Here is a 23,962-nt window from a genome sequence, read left to right on the forward strand (position 1 = left end):
GAGAGAGAGAGAGAGAGAGAGAATAAAAAATAATTTATATATTTGCAATTTATATACTTAGGCTTTTTTTCAAACTATAATTAATTGAAAAAATATTTGGAGTAAAAAAGAGAGAATCTTCATCTTTCATTTTAACGATATAATTAAGAAACATTTTGTATAAAATTTCCTTTAGATAATTATATAAAAAATATTAAAATTTTTATTTGTGATATTTAAATGCTCAACGTTTTTATATGTATATATAAATGTGTATATAATATATATACCTGTTGCATACTTTATACAATAAAACTAAATTTAAATATAGATATTTTACAATTGATATGACGAAGCTTAAGAAAATATCTAATGTGATGGCAATATACTTTCGATTAAAGTATAAAATGATATATATATATATATATATATATATATATATATATATATATATATAAATGATATATATAATGATATATGTATGTATATATACTGGCCTATATTTACTGGCACTGTGATTCAATTTAATTATAAATTTTATATTTATAATTACATGATGTATCACATAATTATCGATAAAATGAAATTAATATTGGGCAAATACTGTATTTCTTTTTTTTGCATTTAGAATACCTTAACGGATATATGCTTAATTTAATTTGTACTCTTAACATATTCTTTTCATATAAAGAGATGTCAAATAGAGTTTTCGAAAATAAAAGTCGCTACAATGTGATAGTGATAATCACTGATAATCTCGAAATCTCACAATTGATATTATGCATCGCAATTTGCTAATTTAAATTAGACTTCCGATCTTTCAAAATCATTCCAAAGTTTACAATCTGTGCATTATAAAAGATTCAGAGCATTCTATAAACTTTACCAATCAATCTCCTACATCAGAGTCGCCGTCGCCTATGGCATAAAGGATATGGAAGGCAATTCCAAGCAAGGCAGTTCCTATAAGATCACCTGCCGCTGTCAAGTATGGTATTGCGGAACTGTCTGGATCCATACCTCTTGTCCACATCCAAACAACCATTAATTGCGCAATATATAATAACAGAATTACCTAAAAATTAAGCGGGACAAATTTAATTAATATTTCTTTTTTAATTTTCAGGTTGTATCACATTAATTGATACAAATTAATATGTGATGTACCTGCATCATTGCAGCGATTAAATATATTGTAATAAATATTGGTGTAAACGAAGTATGTCCCGCCTGAAGATAACTAATAGTATAACTAAAAATCAAGTGTCCTGGTATTACCATCATTAGCAATACTCTGGCTGTTCTCGCGTGTCCTCCTATAATATAAAAATTCTTTTTCAAATTTATAATAAAAGTGTTATATCTTGTATATAAATGTCTGTAGCAAACTCACCTTTAGCAAAGAACGCATGGAAAGGACTAATACAAATGTTAAGAGTTCCTTGAACACCTATATGACAATCTTTATGTAGAGACGTTGATATTCTACTAGCCTGGACGGCGACCAAGTTTCCCCCAACGCCATTAATTACTAATTGAAAAACCGCTATGCCTTTGTAGCTCGATATGGTGTAATCCAAAATTAATCCACCGAGACTGAAATCAATGTTATTCGTTAATTCACATGTTTATTTGATGAATTTTTATCAAATATATAAAAAGAAGTATTTATATTACCTGCTAATTAACATCGCGGATATCACAGGCGTCCAGCCATAATCCAATACTTCTTTAGTAAATGGATTTCTAGCTGCTATATAACCCCAAACAGGAGTTACAAATATACAAAATGCTATCAATGTTGGGGCTACCCATGGGGCATAACCTGAAGAAACATTCATTCCTGTCGATTTCTGTTCTATTAAAATATAATAAACACAAAAAATAAATCAATTTTTCATTTATACCTATCGCGTTGTACAATAAAGAAGCGATCCAGGATAAAAGAGCTAAAGTAGTTAAATCCCCTAAGGAGGCCGCGATTGGGGTAGCTACGTTGTCAGGATTGATGTTCATTCGTCGTGACAGCAATATGACTGCGACCATCACGAGGCCTAACAGAAAACTGGCTACGGAAGCGGTGACCAAAGCACTGGCGCATAACAAGAGTCCGTGATGTATATCGAAGTGAGCTTCCGGGACCCAACCCAGAATCACGGCCGCCAAAGACGCCAGAAGACCCACTACCATAGCCTGACATTGGATTAGGGCTAAATTTCCAACGATCAATGTCCATTGCTGCTTTTTCGTATCCATTTGTCCTAAATTAGCCTGAGTCGACAATCTGGAGGCCAATGTCATCTCCAGATTTCCTTTCAATCCCAATAGCGCAGGAACTAATATATATACTTCGGATACCACCTGATATACTGGCCAATGCTAAAATTTAATGTTTCGCTATAAGATCAGGATATTACATCATTCCTAAATTCATGTTAGAACGATATAAGCTCATGATTTTAATTTTTAATATAGATGTAATAAAAAAGTTGACGGAGAAAATCAAATTGCTACTAAATATGCTTTATTTATCTCCTTTTTCAAAATATATTACAGTTTTGATATTTCAAAATCAATTTTCAATACCTGTACTACGTCTAACAGTAAGCTAGCGGCAACCATGCCAAAGCCGGCAAGTAGAAAAGGTATGAACATCTGGATGGATATAGACCAGACGCTTTCATCGTCTGCATTTTCCGTCTCGTTCCTTTGGTCCTTTTTACCGATGCTAAATACGACGTTCTCACTGTTCACCGGCGACGGAATCAGTCGCTGTATATCGCCCCTCTCGTTTTCATCGCTCTCATCCTCAGAATTGATTTCCAATTCCATATTATTAACCTCGGCAATGTTGGAAATGAATAGCTCATCACTGCCCAATCCCACCATTTTGTTTGGTGATGGGCTGCTCTTCTCTAATTTTCTATGACGGAGTTTATTATGTCCGTAATGATCTTCTTGTACCTTCGCATGGCTCATCCTCGATGGCTTTTCCTTTGCAGATCACCGATGAATACTGTGATTCAAAAGGAAACGTTGAAAAAAGCTCCGATGACAAATTTTTGAACAAACTTTTATCTTTCGCGCACATTTGATATTTGATTTCTAAATTGCATATTATCAATATACCAAAATAATTAAAAGAATAAATTAGATAAAATAATAATTAGAAAAAAAATTCCTTTGAAATTAATTTATCATGATAAGAAAAAATCAGTTTGTGATGCATTGTCTGTTATAGAGTATTTCTATAGTTTAGAAACGTTAATGAGACTCATAGAGAAATATATAAAACTTATATATTTATTAGAATGCGATTAACTATTAACGATTAATATTGATGTCACAAGGGAAGTTGCAGATTTGTGCGATGATTACTGATTACTTCGTGGAGCTTGTATCGGAATTTGTAAAAAATGCATTTTTCCCGTGACATTGATAGTGTTGTTATCTAAGATTCGTAACGACGTGAACGTGTAAAGCCACATAGGCGACATACGTTTCGTAACGCGTGTTCTAATCTGTTTTTAGAATTGGTTCTAATTTAGATCTATGATTTTACAAGCTTCTAATGCTCTCATTTCTTTCTATTTTACCAGATTATAATTTCGTATATCGCATATGCAATATCAAGACAAGAATCTTGATTATACCACGTGCGCAAAATATTATTGCAAATTAATTTAATGCTATTGTAACAACTCCAAATGAAATGACATTACGTTTATAATACATTTCCGTGTTTTGCTGTAATAACATATTATACATAATTTACTGTATAATCTTTATAAATAATTTGCAAATTTTTTTGTCGATTGAAGAGCAGATAAAGTAAATAAAACTCTAAATTTAATTAATTTCTTAAAAAACTACTCAAAGTTGCACTTATCCCTTAAATCTCCATGAGAAATAATTTTTCGACACCTCAAAATTATATAAAAATAATTGGAAATAATTTATAAATAATAATATAAAAATATTTATAAAATAAAAATGATAATATAACATAGACCGCGTTTGACGAACTTTTATATCATGCAAGATATGTTTCTTACGCGTAACATTATTGAGGTTTTGCATATATTCATATAATTATGTTTATCTCACAACAGACACAACAGTTTCAACAAAATGTTATTTTTCGTAAATTGACAATCATAAACAGAAGTAAAATTATGTTCACTGTTATTATTAAATATTTCTCATCGATGAATTTTATTTTTTTTTTTTAAGTACGAATGTTTATTATTAAATACATCATGAAGAAAATACAACCGCGTATCAAATGGATACGTAAACAAATTGCCTGGAAATAAAATAATTCGTAAAAACAAGCAATTGATTTTCGAGCAATATTACAATATTTCGTAGACCATGTTTAATTAATTTTAAAATGTCCAATTATATCTTATAATTTCATCGTTTAATTTTATCTAATATTTCGTTAAAATTTTAAATTATACAATGTTTTTTATTGCGATGTCTTTTTTCATCCATTACTAACACATTGAAACTGATGGCAGTTCTATTTGTTTCCACAAATGAAGAGATTCCTTCAGTTTTTAACGTTTTAAATAATTTAAAAAAAATTTTCCATACTGTAACTCAATTTATTTCTATCGTATTGAAATGTTCTCTTTTCTGCTCCGAAATGTTCACATGACATGGATGTCTCATAACGTATGTGTAACAGAATCTCAAAAATCGCAGGATACGCACGGAAAATTTCATCAGAGAAATATCAGAACCCGCCATATAATGTCAAAACAACTTGTAAAAAAGAATTTTTATGTTTGAACAAAATAGCGGAGTTTTCTTTTCGCTTGCGCGAGTGTCTGACAGCCCGATCGCCATAACCTCGAAAACGCCACGTACCTCGGATGCACCTTCCTTCGCGTACTGATCCATCGGCCAATCATAAGCGCAATTCCCGCGCGCAATGCTCAGGATAATCACGAAATCCTCGAGAAGAAATGAAAAGAGCTTCGTCGACTTTCTGAATAATCGAATCACACCGATGATACGCGCGAATTATCGCGAATTACACCCCGTATCCCGTATCGCGTATCTACACGCAGTGTAGCTCGATGAGTGCAGAGTTCATGTAAGCGCGATACTATCGAATCGCTATATATATATTCTCGAACGGCGGCCCGCGCCGAAAGTCATTGCCGCGCATTTCTTCGTTGGACATTGCGTCAATTTCGCGCAAACGGAACTTGTCTTTTTTAATTCTCCCAAACTCGTTTTGACAAAAGGTAAATGCTCTCTGTGGATCGAACATCGGGACAAAGCGACAAGATGCAGGTGAACAGAATAACGTAGGCAATTGGTACGGATAGATAATTTGCGGTTTGACTCCGTATGTTATACATTAAGAGATAACATGCGTATTAAATTCTGGAAATGTCGTATAATATGATTGCGACGAGCTGAATTTCTATGCACTCGAAAAATTCTTTCGCGAGTGCATAGATGATGAACGAATGATTAAATGAACAAAAATAATAATAATATTCTGATGTTGCCCATACTAAATATACTTTGCATGATGCGCTTAAATCGGTTTATTTCTCGCTTATTTCTCGAATAAGAACCATTCTTGTTTATTATATTCGTATTGAAATCGTAATGACTTTAAGTTAAGAATTAAAATATTAAATACAAAATTTTTACATAATACATATGCGTATATATAATCGTATAATTATTAAAAATTATTTGAATATAAATTTTTAAAAATTATTATTTATTCTTACTTAAAGTTAACAACAATTTTAAATTCAAATGAGAATTTGAATTTAAGTGTACTTTTTTTATATTATATACATTAGCAATTTGTAAATGCTACACATTTTTAAATCCAATTATTATATCTTCTTGCAATAATTATTCTTTTGAAAACATAATTTAATATGACACAAAATATTTTATAATTATCTATGTAAATTAAAATATTTCTCGATTTATGTTACATACACATACACAAGCACGCGCATTAATTAAAGAAAAAAATTTTAAATTGTAGATATAAAATATTTTACTTTTACTTATAATTTAATATATATATATATATATAATTTAATATATATATATATATATATATATATATATATATAGGGTGTCCCAGACTTACCGTGACACGCGTTAAGGCAGATTCCTGAGATCATTTCGAGAAAGTCTAATATCAAAATGTCGTGGCTACAATAGTTTTCAATTTATAAGGGTTTAAAGTTGACTAATCAAATTGTCTGAAATTCACGCGCTCAGGCATGGCACATTGCACAGTGGTAAAAGTGTTTTCAAACATCAATTCTGCAAATTGATGTAATTCCATGTTCATTGTTGCAATTGTTTCCTATTTTTACCTTTTTATGCGTGTGCTATTAATTAATTATGGGAATAATAACAACATAATAAAAAATGTATGGAAATGCAATCCGCATCGAACTGTCACAGATGTCATATGTAATAAGTCATAAATGACAACATTCGCGTGGTACAAATTAATAACAATTAATAAATAATATTTTTTTATTTATTTTGTATTTATTTCCAGATATTATTTTACATATAATAAAATAAATGGTGTGTCATTAGGAAAAACGTGATCAAACATTATAATAAATCTGTAATTTAAATAATAATAATTAATTTAGTATTAATAATAATAAAATATAAAATCATAATTTTACAAATTATAAAAAAATATTATTTATTAACTGTTATTAATTTGTACCACGCGAATGTTATCATTTATGACATATTACATATGACAGCTATGACAGTTCGATGCATATTGCATTTCCACACATAATATATAACACTAGATATTACAAACGCGCGCTGCGCGCGCGCCATTTATCTTTTTCGTCACAAGAGTAAAAATTAATATAATACTATTATACTACTGTTATACTATAATATTTTTAACTTCTTGATACACAAATTGTCAAAACGACCCTTGCTGTGAGATCAATACAATGACAGCTATTCACAAAGTTAATGCAGCGAGAGAACCAATCAGCATCGCGGAAAAACGTCAACAATAAACTTCGAGAATTTCGAGAGATGCGAGTATCGATTTAACATGCCTTTTTTAGAAAAGATTATATATATATATATATATATATAAAATACATATATGTATACACACACACACACACACACACACACACACACACACACACACACACACACACACACACACACACACATACAAACATAAAATAATATATATATATATATACAGGGTGTCCCACAACTATGAGGACTATTTTTGTGTGTAGATAGAGCGGGCTAAACTGAATAGAAAAGTTCTCTACTATTTTGCAATTTTCGCAATAGTTAACGTTATTAATTATTTGCGAGTTTTATATATATATATATATATATATATATATACATACGTGTAATCATAATTATTTATCGTATTAAATCTCTTATTATCATTTCCGCGACATGTGCGCTTTGCATGTCGAAAGCAATAGAATAAATTTGCATTTGCGACGTTTCGTCATATCTTCTATAACTCTTCTATAATTAATAATAGTTTATGTACATAGGGCATATAGCACGGACTTATCTTAATTCATAGCATATACAAGCTTCATGTCAATTATTCATGTCAGATGTACTAAATGTGTTATGTTTACAAATTGAGATGTCAAAGTTATATTACCGTTTATAATATTAGTTACCGTATCGATTTCTTCGAAAGATGCCACACTTTCTTTTTCTCGAGACAGTCGCTCGTGTTCAACTATTTGTCCTCGAATATCTCATTGCCAGTATGTAGTGCTTGAAATACCTTGTGCCTGGGCGACTAGGCATAGTGCCCATTGAGGTACTCGAGGCCCTGATAATACTTCACGATGCCTTGAACAGTTGAAGCGTCTCTGTGCTCTTCAAGAGCCGAGGGAAAATCAAATTGCGACAGAGGTGAATCGCTTCTCTAAGTCACAAAGAAAACTATCGAAATCATCGGTAAAATAATCGGTAAAATACGCTGCACAGTGTATATTGCACGCAACGCTTGTATTGTATATACAATTTTTGAGGATTTAAAAATTGTGGTTTACGTAAGAAAAGTAAAAAATTTGTAGAGGTAAGTATCTAAATGTTTAATAATTCGATTTATCTATTACGCCAATTATTATTTGATTGCGATTTATTTCATTAACATGTGCGAAGGGCAGTGATATTAGTAATGCATTTGAAATACATTTGAAATTGCAAATGAATGTCTCGTTGCGATAATAATGTAATATATAATTGAATACGATATGCTAAATCGAGAGATAATTGTCTTCTCTTTTCAATAAATATAGAATAGGTCATTAAATGCAAGTAAAGAGCTCCTGTCGTGGTCGGATTTAATTATTAGCGTTTATAGTATACCTGGTTTGTTAATTACAGTACGTGTGACCTCCGTGTTGTAATATTCTAAAATAATGATTTACATGTATTCTTTGACGGGATGCTATTATGTAATCAATCATATTCGTGCTTGAAACTCTAAAATACTCGTATGCGTAACACCGGTATATTATATAATTCTCAATAGCTCTCAAATAAATACAAGTATTTTTATTTAAGAAATTTTTTTGTATTATTTCATATACAATTTAAAACATAGTATCATTGTAAATAAAATTGTGCTTGCTTAATCAAAACAAATTAATTCTATTTGTTTATTATAAAAATCTACGTTTGTTGTATTTATTTTACTTTGTTATTTCAGTTTTTTGATGATGGGTCGTAGAAAAAAAAATCCGAAAAAAATCTCAAGCATTACTCAAGAAATTTGCCAGAATAAGATAGCAGAAAAATCAAAGTTGGATGAAAAAGAAATGAAGAAAAGAGAAGAAAATCTTTTCATTGTTGAAACCGCGATTGACATTTACTCGCGTTTGAAATTGCCATTGGTGTATTCGATGCATCATCGGCCGACAGACGACAGCGATGAAGAAGAAGACACTGTTGAGTTAAACTTTTGGCCACGTCGTGTCTTCGTGTCAAACTTATGTCTGATCTGCATGGAACGGTCAGATGAGATCTGCGAGTCTTGTGGTATGGTTTCTTATTGCTCCATAAAACACAAGAAGCAGGATCGATTAAAACATCGCGATCTATGCAAAGTTCTCACCGAAGTCTGTACGATTGGAGGTGGCTTGTCGCTCTTATCGGAACTCACTGCAGACGATTATCGCGTTTATCGGCTGAAACTGATCGACATCGTGCAATGTCACTTGAATAGACCTCTTCAGCTTTGGGAAAAGGAGATCCTTCTTTATCCTCGCGTTTGTTGCAAGTGCCGTTGCTTTTCGATGACTTTGAAATGTTGCGCGACATGTGGAATCGGCTTATTTTGTGAAAATCACAATGACGGACACGAAGAATGTCGAGAGTTTCAAGTGTTTTGTAGGATGCTGTTCATGCAACACGAAAATGGTTATGTAGATCCTGAATTACCGGATATCTTCCGGAAAGAACCGTTTCATTTATCGAGTAATTTTGATCAATTAATGGTACAGCTTTACAGTCGCTCGACATATTATTGTAACATGGATTGTTATACATATTGTACTCTGTCTCATATATCAACCATTCCATTGACAGCTTTATATTCCATGCAAGTTTCTTGTCAGAGCTGGGAAACTATTGATACTTTCGTAATTCATATAATAGGTGCTGAATTTCAATTCGAATGTATAAATTTGCATGTGTGGGAAAAGCTGTTTCTGCATCTTCTTTCAAATTTAAAGTATCTCAAATTGATGTTCGTTGGGCCAGAATTACATCTGCCGTCATCAGTACCATTGGATCTGTTGGCTGCTGTAAAACTCTGTTCATTTTGCAAATCATCCCGTCGACGAATAAATGTTTCATTTCATCCTGGAAAACTTTATCATGATTTTTGTCATTCTAAACAGTTTATAAAACCTCATCTTATATGTCTCTTTAACCCGGGTCTTTATCGGGAAACTGGTTTTGAGGGTAAAGACACATGGCCGGAAACAATACGAGAATTCTGTAAAACAAAAGTTCCCATTTGTGTGACGTCTTACACGAAACAGGAAATTCCTCAAGAAATGACAAGAATAAAATCGATCGCCGAGGTGGAAACGATTTTGGAGCCACAAAGAAATCCATTTGCCTCGATCAAGCCCGACAGAAATTTTGTCAGCGATGATACAGCGCCACTGATCTATAAAAATTATTATTTTGCTATTGTTAAAGGAAAATCATAAATTTGAAAGGAATTTTTTTCTTGGAAATTATTTTGCATTCAGTTTTTGAAGAATTTAAGAATTTTTTCTAAATTTTTTTATGTTTATATCTATACCTCTCTTAATTATTAACTTAATTATTACTGATATTTTGTACGTAAACGTATAAAAAATTTCTAAAAGGATTGTTATACGTAAAGTCAAAATTAGTGAGTTGCCAAATTTAATGTATGTATATTGTAAATACAATCATTTTTGTTATCACATTACAATCGCTGAACTTCAAATAAATCATGTTATTACTTATAATAAATCTAAGTAATTTATTGTCTTACTTATATATTTATATAATTATTATGATATAAAACTTATAAACAACATAATGAGGAACTTTATTCCAACCATAATTATATTATAATTTACACATAATTGTTTGAGGTATCAGGTTGGAAGATGTGTTATTATTTTATAACGAAATATATCGCGATGTGATATATATATATATATATATATATATACATAATATATATTTATATTTATTTTATATGTATATAAGCAACATGTCAAAGTACAAATATAAAAAAAAACTTTTATTTTTCTTATATATCTTAAAAAACGCGATTTTTTTTATAACAGTTATTCTGCATTTTTTTTAATCTCCTATAGGTTTTGTAAAATTTCACTGTAGGAAAAATTATAATATTAGACAGAATCTCATTCGTAATAATTCAACAATATTATTTCTGTTCTAAACATTAGATTGTATATTAGATCATGGACATTTAGCCATTAGACGCACTTTTCTATTATATTATATTGTTACGTCCGCGGCGGTCACTGATACTCTCACTAAACGCGCGTTCCGCGAGGAAGCCGCGCTCGGCAATAAACAACGCCGTTTAGTAAAATATGTAATCTTTATTCAAATTAATCAACAACAACAATTTTGCAGACACACGTCTGTACGCCACGAGTCATCGCGCCGTAACTTCTTCGTAAACAACAACCGTTGCCCCGCTTCGCTTCTATTCCAAACGGCGACTCGACTCCACTCGGCCGCAGAAGACTCGCGCGGGCATAACAATATATTATTTCAAAATATTATAAATGTATATTAATATACAAATAAGTTTCTTCATAATTAAAAATAAATCCGTCATCATTGTTCTAATAAGCAAAAAAGATGATCATGTTACTCATATTAAAATGAAATTCATGATCTATCATCAATGATAATCTATCATCATTCTAATCAGAATTATTTGAGTTCTAAATATCGTTATATAATAAGTGAAATTACAGAAAATAATACATAATCAAAATGTAATTTACATTGCCTGTGCAATGTAAATTACAAAAAAAGTCGTATACGATATTTGCAACACACAACTTATTTAGTCACAACTTATTAAAGTCCAACTTATTAAAAAACTGCAAGTTTGCAAAAGAAAGCACGTTGCATTATACTATTCATATATCAAAATTTGCAATTAGAGAATTTCCTCAGTAGAGGCAGAATAAAACTTATTAAATAAATATTATTTTTCTACTTGTATATTATTAATTTCACGAGATAAAATCTTTTTATGGTGCAATCATAATTTATTTGGTTATAAAAAGAAAATGTCACAGTCGCAGTATAAAAATTGTCGTAAACAGGAAGGTTATTACAGCCGCGAGCGATATAACGTTTCGTCCCGCTGAATTTGTCTTGCCGTTTTGTGGTGCCAAATTAACTTCGTAAAAGTAACGATGATAAGCGCTGTCACAATGAGACGGCCAGTCTTTGAAGCATGCCGCATACGCCACGGCATGAGCAATGTAATTCTGTTCAAAAGTACCTCGGAACAAGTGCGAATAGGGGCCTGCAAAAGATATCATTTTTTTTCATTATTTCCCAAATTTGTTATTCACAAAAATAAGCTAATATGTAAGTGAAAATGTAATTTCATATTAATTCGTTTCATCTGCAAAAACAAAATACATTTCTTGATATCGTACATATATAGAATAAAGCTTTTTTTTAACTTTTTAGTTTCAAGCAAAAATAAAATATAAAGTTTATTAGGAAATAATGGTTTTTACCAATAGCATAAACCCCGACATCTTCTCCACCGTGAGTCTCATCCTTGAGATATTTGCCGGCAAAATGCATATAGAAGGGATCGTTGCGGGTCGGATCCTCTTCGACTTTTCTCCAGGTCTCGTTGACGTTGTGGCTGTCATTTCTTCGATGATAATAGAATCCTGGACCGTTAGCGTAGGAGAGCGTCTCGTAGGGTGTCAAATCAGCGCTTCTGTTGCCGAAACCGAGGATATCATTGCCTCTATTGGGATATCCGTTTAATGTAAACGAATGCGAATGATCGGCTGTAACGATGATTAATGTTTCCTCTATGTTTAACAGTCGTAAAGCCACTTTGACTGCCTCCTCAAGTTCGTACAACTCACGTAATGCCAATTTCGCCCAATTATTATGATGAGCTGTATCGATCTTGCCACTTTCGACCTGAAAAGTTAAAAGCTAATTAAAAAAGAGAAAAATTGCCAGATCGATTAATATTACAATTCGGTATCATTCTCTGCAATACTTTGAAAATAGAACAGGATCATGACGCTTGGATATAAAATCATATGCTCAAGTAACATGACCTCGACATGTATCCGGGAAGATAGAACTTAGGAATAAATGACTAGAACATATTACACGAAAATGATCATTAACATGCAATTTGCATAAGAATCACATTAGTGTCGATTCAGATCCCTTAATGTGTTCGATTTTTTTCATTAATGTCATTTTAATATTCATGTAAGCGTATCGGATAATACTCTTTTCGCGTAACAATATAATTTACGTTCAGTACAAATTCAATGACAATTACTAACCATCAGTAAGAATCCATTTTTGTTCTTTTTGAGCAATCTTATGGCTTGCATCGTCATATTCGCCAGTGAAGGTATCTCAGGGCTCTTTACAGCGTGGAAAGGCATATGATTAGGCGAGAAAACACCAAGAATGTGTGATGTATTACTTATATCAATGGACATGAGATCTTGCGTATTATTGACGGCCCTTCCCTTGGGATGTTTCGCTTGCCATTCCTCTACTAAGTTTCTGCCATCAGAGCGTAAGCAGGATTGGGGATCAATCGGTTCTACGTTCATGCCCATGTATTGTGCTCCGCCACCCAAGATAACCTTTCAAAAGGTTCAGAAAAGTTAAATTTAATAACATTGGATTATTTTGAATCCAAAATGAGATGTCGCGTCTCTAAAAAAGATATTATAAAGTAAAGCAAATTTAATAAGCAATAGATGTATTGTATATTTGACATTGTAAAGAGATATTTTTATTTATGATTGTAAAGATTATTTTCTTTAGCGGTACTATAATAATTTCTTCTTTATTATATTTCATTGTGTTTTATCTATTATTATTAACATTATTTCTCTTTGTTATCAAATTGCTAGATTTGGAATTACATTGATTTATAAATGCGAAGGTGTGCAATGATAAATTACCTTGAATTGATTTCCTGGTTCATCCTCAATAAGCTGTCTCGCGATGTCTTTAGCGCAAAGTCGCTGTTTCTTTGGAATTGCGCTATCGCACTCCCAATCTCGATGATTGATATGTGCGTAAAGTCCCGCGGGAGTAGCATGGGTGATGCGGGTGTTGGTGACATATCCTGTCAGTTAATACATATATAAATTATTTCTAAAATTTGTCTACTAAATATGACAATGATTATAATCGAAATTTTAATAATATTTCAAAGGTTAGAATTTTAAATAAAATATAGTATATATACAATACGTATGTTACATTATTAACCCTCCCCTCGAATAAGATATTCTAGTATCTTGATGCGCAAATATTGTTGATTTCTTGCGCGCATTGCAATGCATTACACTAACTAAGTGTAACAAAGAAAGAAGTAACAAAGAAACGATCATGAAGGCAAAGGCCAACTTACAGTGGGAAACGAACGTCTTAAATACTAATACTAATACTAATCAGCGAGTCATCGTAAAAAGTTTCCATTATTTTGCCAAAGTAGAAATCAGTCACGGTCGATCGATTGTCAGCGACACGGTAGAAGGTCGACGTACGATCTCCTCGTTTATTGAGCATACTTTCACTATGCATGACTTCAACGAGGTCCGAGCACGCTCAACACGAACACTTAATGTTAATGAAATAGCCGATCACGCGTGACACGTGTTCTCCACGGAATTGATACAATCTCGCGTGTATTATGTGGGTGCGATATTCATACGTTTGAATACGATTTCTAAAACTTCTTAATAGTTTAAAATGTTAAAAAAAAAAAATCTAGCTTCCTCGACTCAGATTTGATAAGTTATGCAAAATAAATGCAAAATAAAGCTTTTGTTTGGAAAATGTTTAATTATGAAAATAACAAAAATAAATATTAAACTTTATTAAAAATATAGTTTATATATTTAAAATTTTTTATTGTGATATTAGCTTAGAAATATTAATAATACTTTTTTATAATTTATATTTGTTAATCCAATATAAATTGTAATTAAATACGAGATATGCAAAATTAAATCATATTTTGTAAAATTACTACATTCGCAATTTTTATTTTATATAAATATATAAAATAAAATATAAATTATATAAGTATGGGCAAGAAAAAAATTTATTAAATTATTAAAAAAAATCATTGAAATTATACTTTGAATTTATAGACAATATGATAATACGTACAATTGAATTTAATCGCATAAACTTGCTAGATATCAATAAAAACTTGATAAATTCATTATCTCACTCAATGTCGCATCGTGTAGAAAAATTTGCTTAGTCAACAGTTTAATCCGATCGATTACAATCGGTGATGCATGAGACTTTTTAATCTGTTTCTTCTGTTTCTTCGATTTCTTCGGTTTTCAAGAATATGAGATATTTAAATCTGAAGTGCAAATTTATGTCAAGGTTTAACCTCGTCGTGTTGTGTAAGTTATGGATTACGTTTCCTATTCAAAATTTATTAACCGAACGAAGTTTCAAATGAAAATTAACGACAGCCTATTATCACGGTCGAATTCTTAGTTCGAGATTTCACTCCTAGTGGAAAGTTGCTTGTAATTCGATGTTGTGATTAAACGAAATGTTTAATCATAACAACTTCCTCTCTTAAAACAGTTTCCTTATGGCTTTAATAATTGTGAGCTAATGGAGCGGTGCTTCTCTATACTGTCATAATTATGGAATGTATTAATTTGGCTTTTTGTTAATATTATATCTCATAATTGACTATAAATGTTCAATGTAACCATTAAATATAAATTATTATTTAACTAACACACGAAAAATTGAAATAAATTTCTAAAAATATGATGTTCAAAGATCAAGACTCTTACCAGTATCCATGCCGGATTGTTGTGCCCAATCGGCTACCGTAGTCAATTTGCTAAGTTCATTGATTTCCTTGTCGCACTTATTATATTGGGCTCTTGCGTCCAATCCAATAAGTCTGTACTTGGTTTTTACACCAGAAAATATAGCAGTAGCCGTTCCCGCGGAATCCGGCACTTGCTTGTCTACATTGTAAGTCTAGAAATGCATTTACAACAGTTAAATAAATTATTTGTATTTAATGCATAATCTAATAACAATCTTGATAACAATCTAAGGCAATAATCTTTTATGCATTGTTAATATCATTGATCTAATTAGCTAAATTTTATCAAACACGAAATTCTGTCGATATGTTACAATTAATATTACGTCATTGTTTCCGATGTATAATAAATACGTTAATTGCATCGTTTACATGGATGCATAACATAAGTGGACGAATTTTCGCATTTGACGAGCGATCAGAAGATCAACGAGGATAATTGTAACGCAAGCATCACATTTATCGTATTTTCTCTATTTGACGATAGACGTGGCGTCCTTATCAAAGGCGCGGAATTAAGCGGCTTAACGTGACGGGATTTCCCAACATCGTTGCGCCTTACGAGACTACCGTTGAGATTGAAAGCGCGATCAATCCAATTTCAATGTCTACCTTGGCGAGACCGGTGTAGGGGAACTTCTCAAACGCGAGTTGATATTCTTCACCCGTTTGACCGTTGAGCTGACCTATATAAATTCGGCCGGCCGTGATGCTGGATAGGCCCATACCGTCACCGATGAAGATGATCACGTTTTTGGCACGATTTTCATTCTTCTGTTGCGCAAGGATTCTATGCAAGGTCTCTTGGCCGGACTTCAGCCAGAAGGACATATCTGATGAGAGATCAGGATTTCGCTTTGTTGCCAAAGAATATCGATTGTTTATGATAAAACGGAAATAAAATTAAATTGAAAATTGAGTTTAAAGAAATATTGAAAACATTTTTGAGGGACATTTAAAAAGAAACCTAATAAAAGAGAACACTATGCCATATATTAAATGATATTTTAAAAATGTTAATATAGTCACATTTTCCAGATGTGACAAAATAAAAAAATATTTAATTAATCAAGATTAATGATATTGAGCAATGTGTATAGACTAAGTTTTCGACATTATATATATATATATATATATAATATATATATATAATATATATATATATATATATATATATATTTATCTATTATATTTTCTAAATATCGGAATATAAAATTTACAAATCAAGATAATTGTTCCATTATTTAATGGACAATTGTGTATTGATTAAAGCTATTTTATGAAATATAGTTTAACGTTGATAACTTGTTTTTATATACATTTATAAACAGCCAGTTATCTAACAGAACAATATCGATGCGTAAAAATTTTAGACATACCCAGACATATAGTATCAACAATGATTGATAAAGGAACTTTGCACCATGATTATTTTATCAATTCTCTACGATAAGACAAATTTTACGTAAATTTGATTTAAACAATAAAAACAATCTGCTGTCTTCCGATGATCTATTAACGAATGATATGTGTCACATGTTTGAGAATTCTTTATATAATAAAATTTATAATGTACAATATTATAATTATAAAAAATCATAAAACGTGAAATCTTAAATTTATATTTAGCGCTTATTTAAAAAATTTAGGATCTAAATTGAATGGTTGTTAATTATTATATAATATAAAAATTATATAAGCAAACCTTCGTAATCTGTGGATCCTTTACGTAGCGCTTCAGAATCTTGAAGAATTGCCACGATGCAAAGTAATAAGATGCAGCGCTTCATTGTGAATGTTTTTCTCTGTAATATAGTAAATAAAAAATCTTTTATTATTAAAGTTACGACATTCTCAATAAATTTTTTATTTAAATTTTATCTAATTAATTTATTGAAAAATATAATTGATTTAATCATAGTCTTCTTTTTTATATTGTATTTATTTATATTGTTTATTTGTGTTTTGTTTTAGTAATCTTAACTATTGAATGTATATTCTATTTTCCACTCAGTATTATTTAAAACTTTTTATCTTAAATTATTTATTATATTGAACATTTTGCAACGCAAAGAATAACGTAAACGTGTATCTGTTTAAAATTCGCTTTATTTTTTTAAAAATTTTGAAATTTATTTAATTTTTATTTTGAAACTAATTTAAAAGCAAATTTTTTGCAAAAGATGTAATTTAAACAAATTTTATACTTTTCATGTAATTATTATTTCTTCAGTTTTTTATATCTTCAGTTTTTTAAATATTTCTCCACATGATTATATAAATGATTTATTATTAATAAAACTATTAAATTAAATAAGATGTAAACTTAAATATATGTGCATAAAATGCATAAACTGTGCATAATTATACATTAGTTTGCTTTTCAAGGAAAATTGTTATCAGCTCTATTTTATTGCGTCACTAGTATTTTCTCACAAACATATGACATAACATTTTTATCTAGATTTAAATCATTGCGAGAATAATTTGTTTTGTTTCATCTTTTAATTTCTACATTATTTTAAATTCACTTGAGATTATTATAATTTGCATGAAATTTATAGAATTCTAGTTATAATTAGCTATAATTTTATATATATTTTAATGTAGAGTATATTGAGTATATTTAATGTAGAGTATATTATAAGATCTTATATACATATATATTCTAATTGCTCTTTTATATTTTTTATTAGATATCATAAAATAAAATTATATACGTTTTTATATGTTTTTTACATACATTACATACATATACATGCACATATACTATATATATATATATATATATATATATATATATATATATATATATAGAGTAGAGAAATCTAAATAATAAATTTTAAATTATCTAAAAATGAACTTTACATTATTTGATATTTGTTATATAACATTCTTTTTTTATTAATTTTATTTCTTCTTATTTTCACAATTGCGTGATATTAATACTGCAATCAGCATAAATCAGTTAGTTTAAAATAGTTCACTCGACGCAATCAGCTGTTCCTAATTTGACATGCTATTAGCTTTGCATTAAACGATCATCATATGTGACAAAGGGGAAATGTAGGGATCAGTCATCAAACTAATAAAATTATTATAATGTCAAAATGTATCCTACTTATATTGAGTTCGATTGACTTGTGATTCTTCTTGCATATTTAATATTTTTTCCATGTGTATATGAGTATTCGCAAAAAAATTTACGTATGATTCGTTTTGTATTTTTTTTTTCTATTTCCATTTTGCATTTTGTTTTGAAATAAAGCAACTATTGTATAACTTTATAGTTTTTTCTTTATAGTCTTTATTATTGTAGATCCTCTTTGAAAATTGTTTGGTTACGAAAGGATGTAATTGGATATAATTATACATAGTGACTCGTTACATGGTTATTTTTATCTTATATGCGACATTTCGAAGAATATAGAGAATAATGTATTTATTACAAATTGAAAAAAAAAGATATTTAAAGTACATTTGATTAGTAAATAGATGTGTTAATGTGTATTAATGCATTTATAAATCTATAAATCTAATTAAATCGTATGTGTGTATATATATATATATATATATATATTTATTAATATTTATATGTCATGTGCACAGTAATACTAAGATATTATTTGATAATAATCATAATCTTTTCCGCATTTATAGTTGCGTTATTTCTTTTTTTTAATTTAGAATGTTTAAGCTAGATTAAATTTTACTGAAATAGAAATAAAATTATATCAAATGATAATTTATTCTTTTATTATTCTTCTAATTTGCTATATAAACAATATATTAATGCTGTATTATTATCTAATCCGTGAAGAATAATTTCCAAGTTTCCAATTATTTGTTTCTATCAGATCTATTGCAAGATTAATTGACAATTTTTCATGTCGTTGAACGATACGTGATATATATTGACAATATTAACGTATGCATACAAACGAGGTCGCTCGCCGACCTAGTTCTTATCTCACTTCTCAGCATTTAAATTGATTGTTCAAATCTTCTTGCGTATTCCTCGCGCACCTCAAGGTACAGCTTCAATCTTGTATATAGCAAACGTAATAATTAGTTATACTTACCTCAAGTATCGAGGAGGAATCTGAGATATGGCGTGGCACCACGATGATGTCAATTCGAGAGGATCTGTCGATATGTCAATTCAATGATGTCTCGATGCGCGACTTGAAGCGTGACATCCTCGGAAATGAAGCACACGGCACTGCGAGCCGCGTCCTTTAAATTGCGTCGCGTAATCACCTTGTCGCTTCTCCAGTTGATCGGTCGCTGATAGTACCCGTGGTAAAAGCCACTTGTGACCACCTGACTTCTTTCCGCGCGAAGTGGCCAGAAAGCGCGAGTTTAAAGCTAATGTAGAGGTGCCGGAGCGTGCCCGTCAATGAGCCAGCTTTGTCACTTTATATAGCGTTTCAAAGGCCGTAGCGGATTGTGTGGCACGAGGTGGCGAAGCGTGCAAGGGACACTGGCTACACGGATTCTACGTGCGGAAAAGAAGAGAGAGAGGAGTTCCCCCTCGTATACAATATTAATCCGACCGTAATTGACTGGTTCCCTGCCATTTTGTCTTATGTTCGCATTATGGATTTATTCGTATGTCCCCGCAAAGCGTAAGGCACCTCACCAGAGGACAGAGGAGAGTCTCGTGGTGATATAAATTGAAAAGAAGTTGCTGCTATCTTTTCATTTGTATCACAATTCGTATTATTAATGTACACACACACACACACACACACACACACACACACACACACACACACACACACACATTATATATATATATATAAAATGTGTGTGTGTGTATACACTATATATATATATATATATATATATATATATATATATATATATATATATATATATATAGTGTATATGTATAAGAAGCTTATGAATTTTCATTTCATGTACAATTATTTAAAATCTGAAAAATATTATTTATCTTTTCAGTATTTTTAAGTTCAAAATTGAATCTTAATCATGTAATCATTTACTAAAAAATTTAGTATTAAAATTAAAATAATATAAATGTTTAAATGTAATAAATGTTGCAATTTAAAAAAATAGAATGTCAATCTATAATATTATTTTTTAATTTTTTAAATTCTATATTATAATAATATTCTAATAGTAATCTGTAATTTTTAAATATCCAATCTTTAAGTATTTTTTCCAAGAAATGTTGCCTTATAAGTAATGTCCATTGAATAATAATACGTTTTACGAAATGCGTAATATTGTTGCATAATACTGTCGTTGCACATTAAACATTGATTCAAATCTGATTTATCGCATCTATTTCTGATCGTATTTCCTCAAATAAATTATCATTTATCTTATGTGTATAAATGATTTTTCCAATTTTCCTCCAATTCTTTTCATATACTGTTGACATATTCATTAAAATTTATATTATATTTAAATATTTATGGCATGTGTATGTATGTATGTTAATAAAAATATCTTAACATAATGACAAAATTTAGATATTGTGTAAGAAAATTTTTTATATATATATATTTTTTATTTTTCTAGTAGCATTTTACCTTTTGTTGTTATTAATAAGATGTAACATCCATTTCATTATTTTTCTATATTTGAAGTAGATAAAATAAGCACGTCTTTTGTACGTCGAATTTATTAATTTTTTAAATTTGAAATAACAGAGTCCAAGATCATTCCATTATATTTTAAAGCGAGATGATCGGTGCTTCTTGATATGATATGTGATTCTTTTTGAATGTTGATAATAATATCAATTTCTGATTTCTGTCTTAATCATTTAACAATTTAATTGATTAAAGATTAGTAACACATACAATTTTATTCTGTTTCAAAAATATTGATACGAACAGTTATATCAAAGTTGATATAACGCAATTGATTATTGATATTCTTATGTCACGCTTTTAGTGAATGTAAATGTACTTCTTGTATGCTTTCATATTAATTCCATATCGTATAGATGATAAATTATGATACAAAAAGTATTTACCGATTTATAAAATTAAATCATAAAAATGTTGTATTATCTTATCGATTATCTTAACGATGTATCGCTATGTTTGATACTTATATTATTTTAATTATTAAAAAGAATTCAAAATAGAATTCAAATCTTTATTCTCATATTTCTCATCTATTATTTATGCGAAATTATTTAATTATTATTTATGCGAAAATGATAAATTTTCTTGTATACTTGTTTCGCTGCAACTGTACATAAAAATTATTGTCGCGTCTACACATTTATCATGCGGTAATTGTTTGATACAAAATACGCGTAATTAATATTAAATTGCGTTGCAATGATTAAAGATGATTAAAGAAAGAGAAACGTTAATGCGTAAAGCTGCGATTTATTTTCACGAGTTAATTATAATCAGGTTAATAGTAATATAATTGATATTGATAATAGTAATTTGAGATAATTGTTCCGAAGGTTGTACATTATTATTGAAGAATTGATCGTCGGAGATCTTTCTTCTAATCGTGTATTTAAAATTTTAAATACTCAGTACATATTTCTCATGAAACATACAAACATTAGAATAGTGAATAGTTACAATGACGTCATATATTTCTCTCTTAAGGGAAAACAAATGAAGGAAAATCAAGAAAAATAAAAAATAAGAAAAAATAAATAATCAAATTTTCATCTAAAAGATCTTGCTAATCAAAAATATATCAGAGTTTTGATTAAGATGCTTTTACGATGTTTTGAGATAGGCATCGGGATTGTTGGCAATGTGTACGCCGATTGACGTATGTTTTTTAGAAATTGTGCAACAATTTGCGGTTTTACGAGATAAAGCCTTGCGTGCAAACATTTATTAGCGTCTTACAAGATCGAGTAGCGTCAGATATTATATTTACGGTACTTTAAGGAAAATAGAAGTACAAAACTTCATCATCCAATCACAAGCTCATGATCAACCTCGAACCCCCGGAGGTGTGACTCGAGGCTCATGTATCACGATTGGTTGCAATTATTGACACGTGCGACAGGTAAGTCTTGTCTGCGATTCGTGCGTGTTCCTCGAGCGTGAATCGTGCGAGCGGAGCACGTGATAATGCGGTGAAACACGTTTCCACGATAATGCCACCGTGATCGGCGACTGATTATCATGACTACGATTATCATGATATCACGATTTCTACTCATTATTGCAATAAAAAAGAATGACGTATTGCGTGTCTGTTAATCTGATCGCTACTAGATATGTATTATTTGTACAATTTACAGGCCGATATTCATATCATACCGTTTAGTGCGTTCTTATTTTAAGACCACTTCAAATAATGTCTTATGACATTGATATGGTTTTGCGATTGATTTATAACATTTTAAATTTCTACCTATTTAAGATCGTTTTAAATGTAGGAACAGATTATGAATATCGACTTTAAAGAATATTGAGCGCAAAGTTCGCTTGATAGTTGCGAGACCGTTTTTAGAATTCTAAATTTCGAGACTAATAATTTAAGTCAATTCTTCACTTTAGGAATTATTTTTTGCATTTTATTATAATAAAAATCCTATATAAATTCTATACGAAAAAATAATTGTATTGAAAAGTTTTGATTAATTATATTTAATTTTATTCTCTTTCTTTATTGTGTTGTGAATTGAATAATTTTGAAAATCTTCAAATTTAAACATTTTTTCCTCTCCGTTTTGCAAAGAATTGATTTGATTTGAAATTGTATTAATAAAAAGAAATCAAGATTCGTCTTATATGGTGTTGAAAAGAGCAAACATTAATTTATATTATGTTAACAAGGTGACATGAATAATCATCGTATCGTTTCATCAGTTATTTTCGTAGTTCAAAATATCTTATGCAATATACATATATATATACTTGAAACATATTTTACTATCATTAAAATTCAGTGTCAAAAGAGTAAAAGTAAAAGAATAATCTTTTTTATTACCATATTCGTATAAGAAAGCAATAAAATGTAATAAAAAGTATAATATAAATAAAATGAATATTAAAATAAGTTTTGTTTCTGAATATCGCGGAAATTCCAAGACTTCTTATTTGTAGTGTGAATACGTTAATATAAGTAGCCTTAACAAAGTAGCACAAAGTAAGAAGAGAGACATATTTATAGCGATTTTATCTTCAAGAGATTGAAAATATTTAAAGATTAAAATTGCGACTACTCTTATACTTATATTAAAAAAGTGTTGTTCGATTAAGAAAGAATTATTTTTGTGCAATAAAATAAAAAATCTATAATAAAAGTTTAAAGTAACTATTTTATCTGTATCTGATAACAAGAGTT

General features: G+C 29.9%; 3 protein-coding genes across 5 annotated transcripts; 1 reads left to right on the forward strand and 2 right to left on the reverse strand.

Annotated features, from left to right (window-relative positions):
* Positions 1 to 587: 587 nt before the first annotated feature.
* LOC105434312 (solute carrier family 41 member 1-like) lies at positions 588 to 7,777 on the reverse strand. Of its 3 annotated transcripts, none has more exons than XM_011649999.3 (7): positions 7,680 to 7,777; positions 2,566 to 2,995; positions 1,887 to 2,358; positions 1,657 to 1,804; positions 1,373 to 1,575; positions 1,147 to 1,295; positions 588 to 1,054 (listed from the first exon to the last, which is right to left on the reverse strand). In XM_011649999.3, exons 2-7 carry the CDS (start codon positions 2,956 to 2,958, stop codon positions 869 to 871), a joined length of 1,551 nt encoding a protein of 516 aa, XP_011648301.2. In that variant the 5' UTR covers positions 2,959 to 2,995; positions 7,680 to 7,777; the 3' UTR covers positions 588 to 868. The 3 variants fall into 3 exon arrangements, 2 of the variants coding, with proteins under 2 accessions (XP_011648301.2, XP_011648300.2); XM_011649998.3 differs by lacking the exon at positions 7,680 to 7,777 and adding an exon at positions 4,855 to 5,076; XR_016141362.1 differs by lacking the exon at positions 7,680 to 7,777 and adding an exon at positions 4,855 to 5,079 and having other exon boundaries at positions 914 to 1,054; positions 1,147 to 1,311.
* Positions 7,778 to 7,815: 38 nt separating this feature from the next.
* Positions 7,816 to 10,524, forward strand: LOC105434314 (uncharacterized). The gene is made up of 2 exons (XM_011650002.3): positions 7,816 to 8,086; positions 8,723 to 10,524. The coding sequence occupies exon 2, from the start codon at positions 8,730 to 8,732 to the stop codon at positions 10,230 to 10,232; it is 1,503 nt and encodes a 500-aa protein (XP_011648304.2). The 5' UTR covers positions 7,816 to 8,086; positions 8,723 to 8,729; the 3' UTR covers positions 10,233 to 10,524.
* A 401-nt stretch (positions 10,525 to 10,925) lies between these two features.
* On the reverse strand, positions 10,926 to 20,168 carry LOC105434315 (alkaline phosphatase 4). Its single transcript, XM_011650004.3, has 8 exons — positions 19,735 to 20,168; positions 17,358 to 17,457; positions 16,265 to 16,485; positions 15,612 to 15,804; positions 13,737 to 13,903; positions 13,101 to 13,412; positions 12,297 to 12,720; positions 10,926 to 12,076 (listed from the first exon to the last, which is right to left on the reverse strand). Exons 2-8 carry the CDS (start codon positions 17,440 to 17,442, stop codon positions 11,838 to 11,840), a joined length of 1,641 nt encoding a protein of 546 aa, XP_011648306.1. The 5' UTR covers positions 17,443 to 17,457; positions 19,735 to 20,168; the 3' UTR covers positions 10,926 to 11,837.
* Between the last annotated feature and the right edge of the window lie 3,794 nt (positions 20,169 to 23,962).

This window comes from Pogonomyrmex barbatus, unplaced genomic scaffold (genome assembly GCF_055798465.1).
Source record: "Pogonomyrmex barbatus isolate J1 unplaced genomic scaffold, ASM5579846v1 scaffold1, whole genome shotgun sequence".
Lineage (NCBI taxonomy): Eukaryota > Metazoa > Arthropoda > Insecta > Hymenoptera > Formicidae > Pogonomyrmex > Pogonomyrmex barbatus.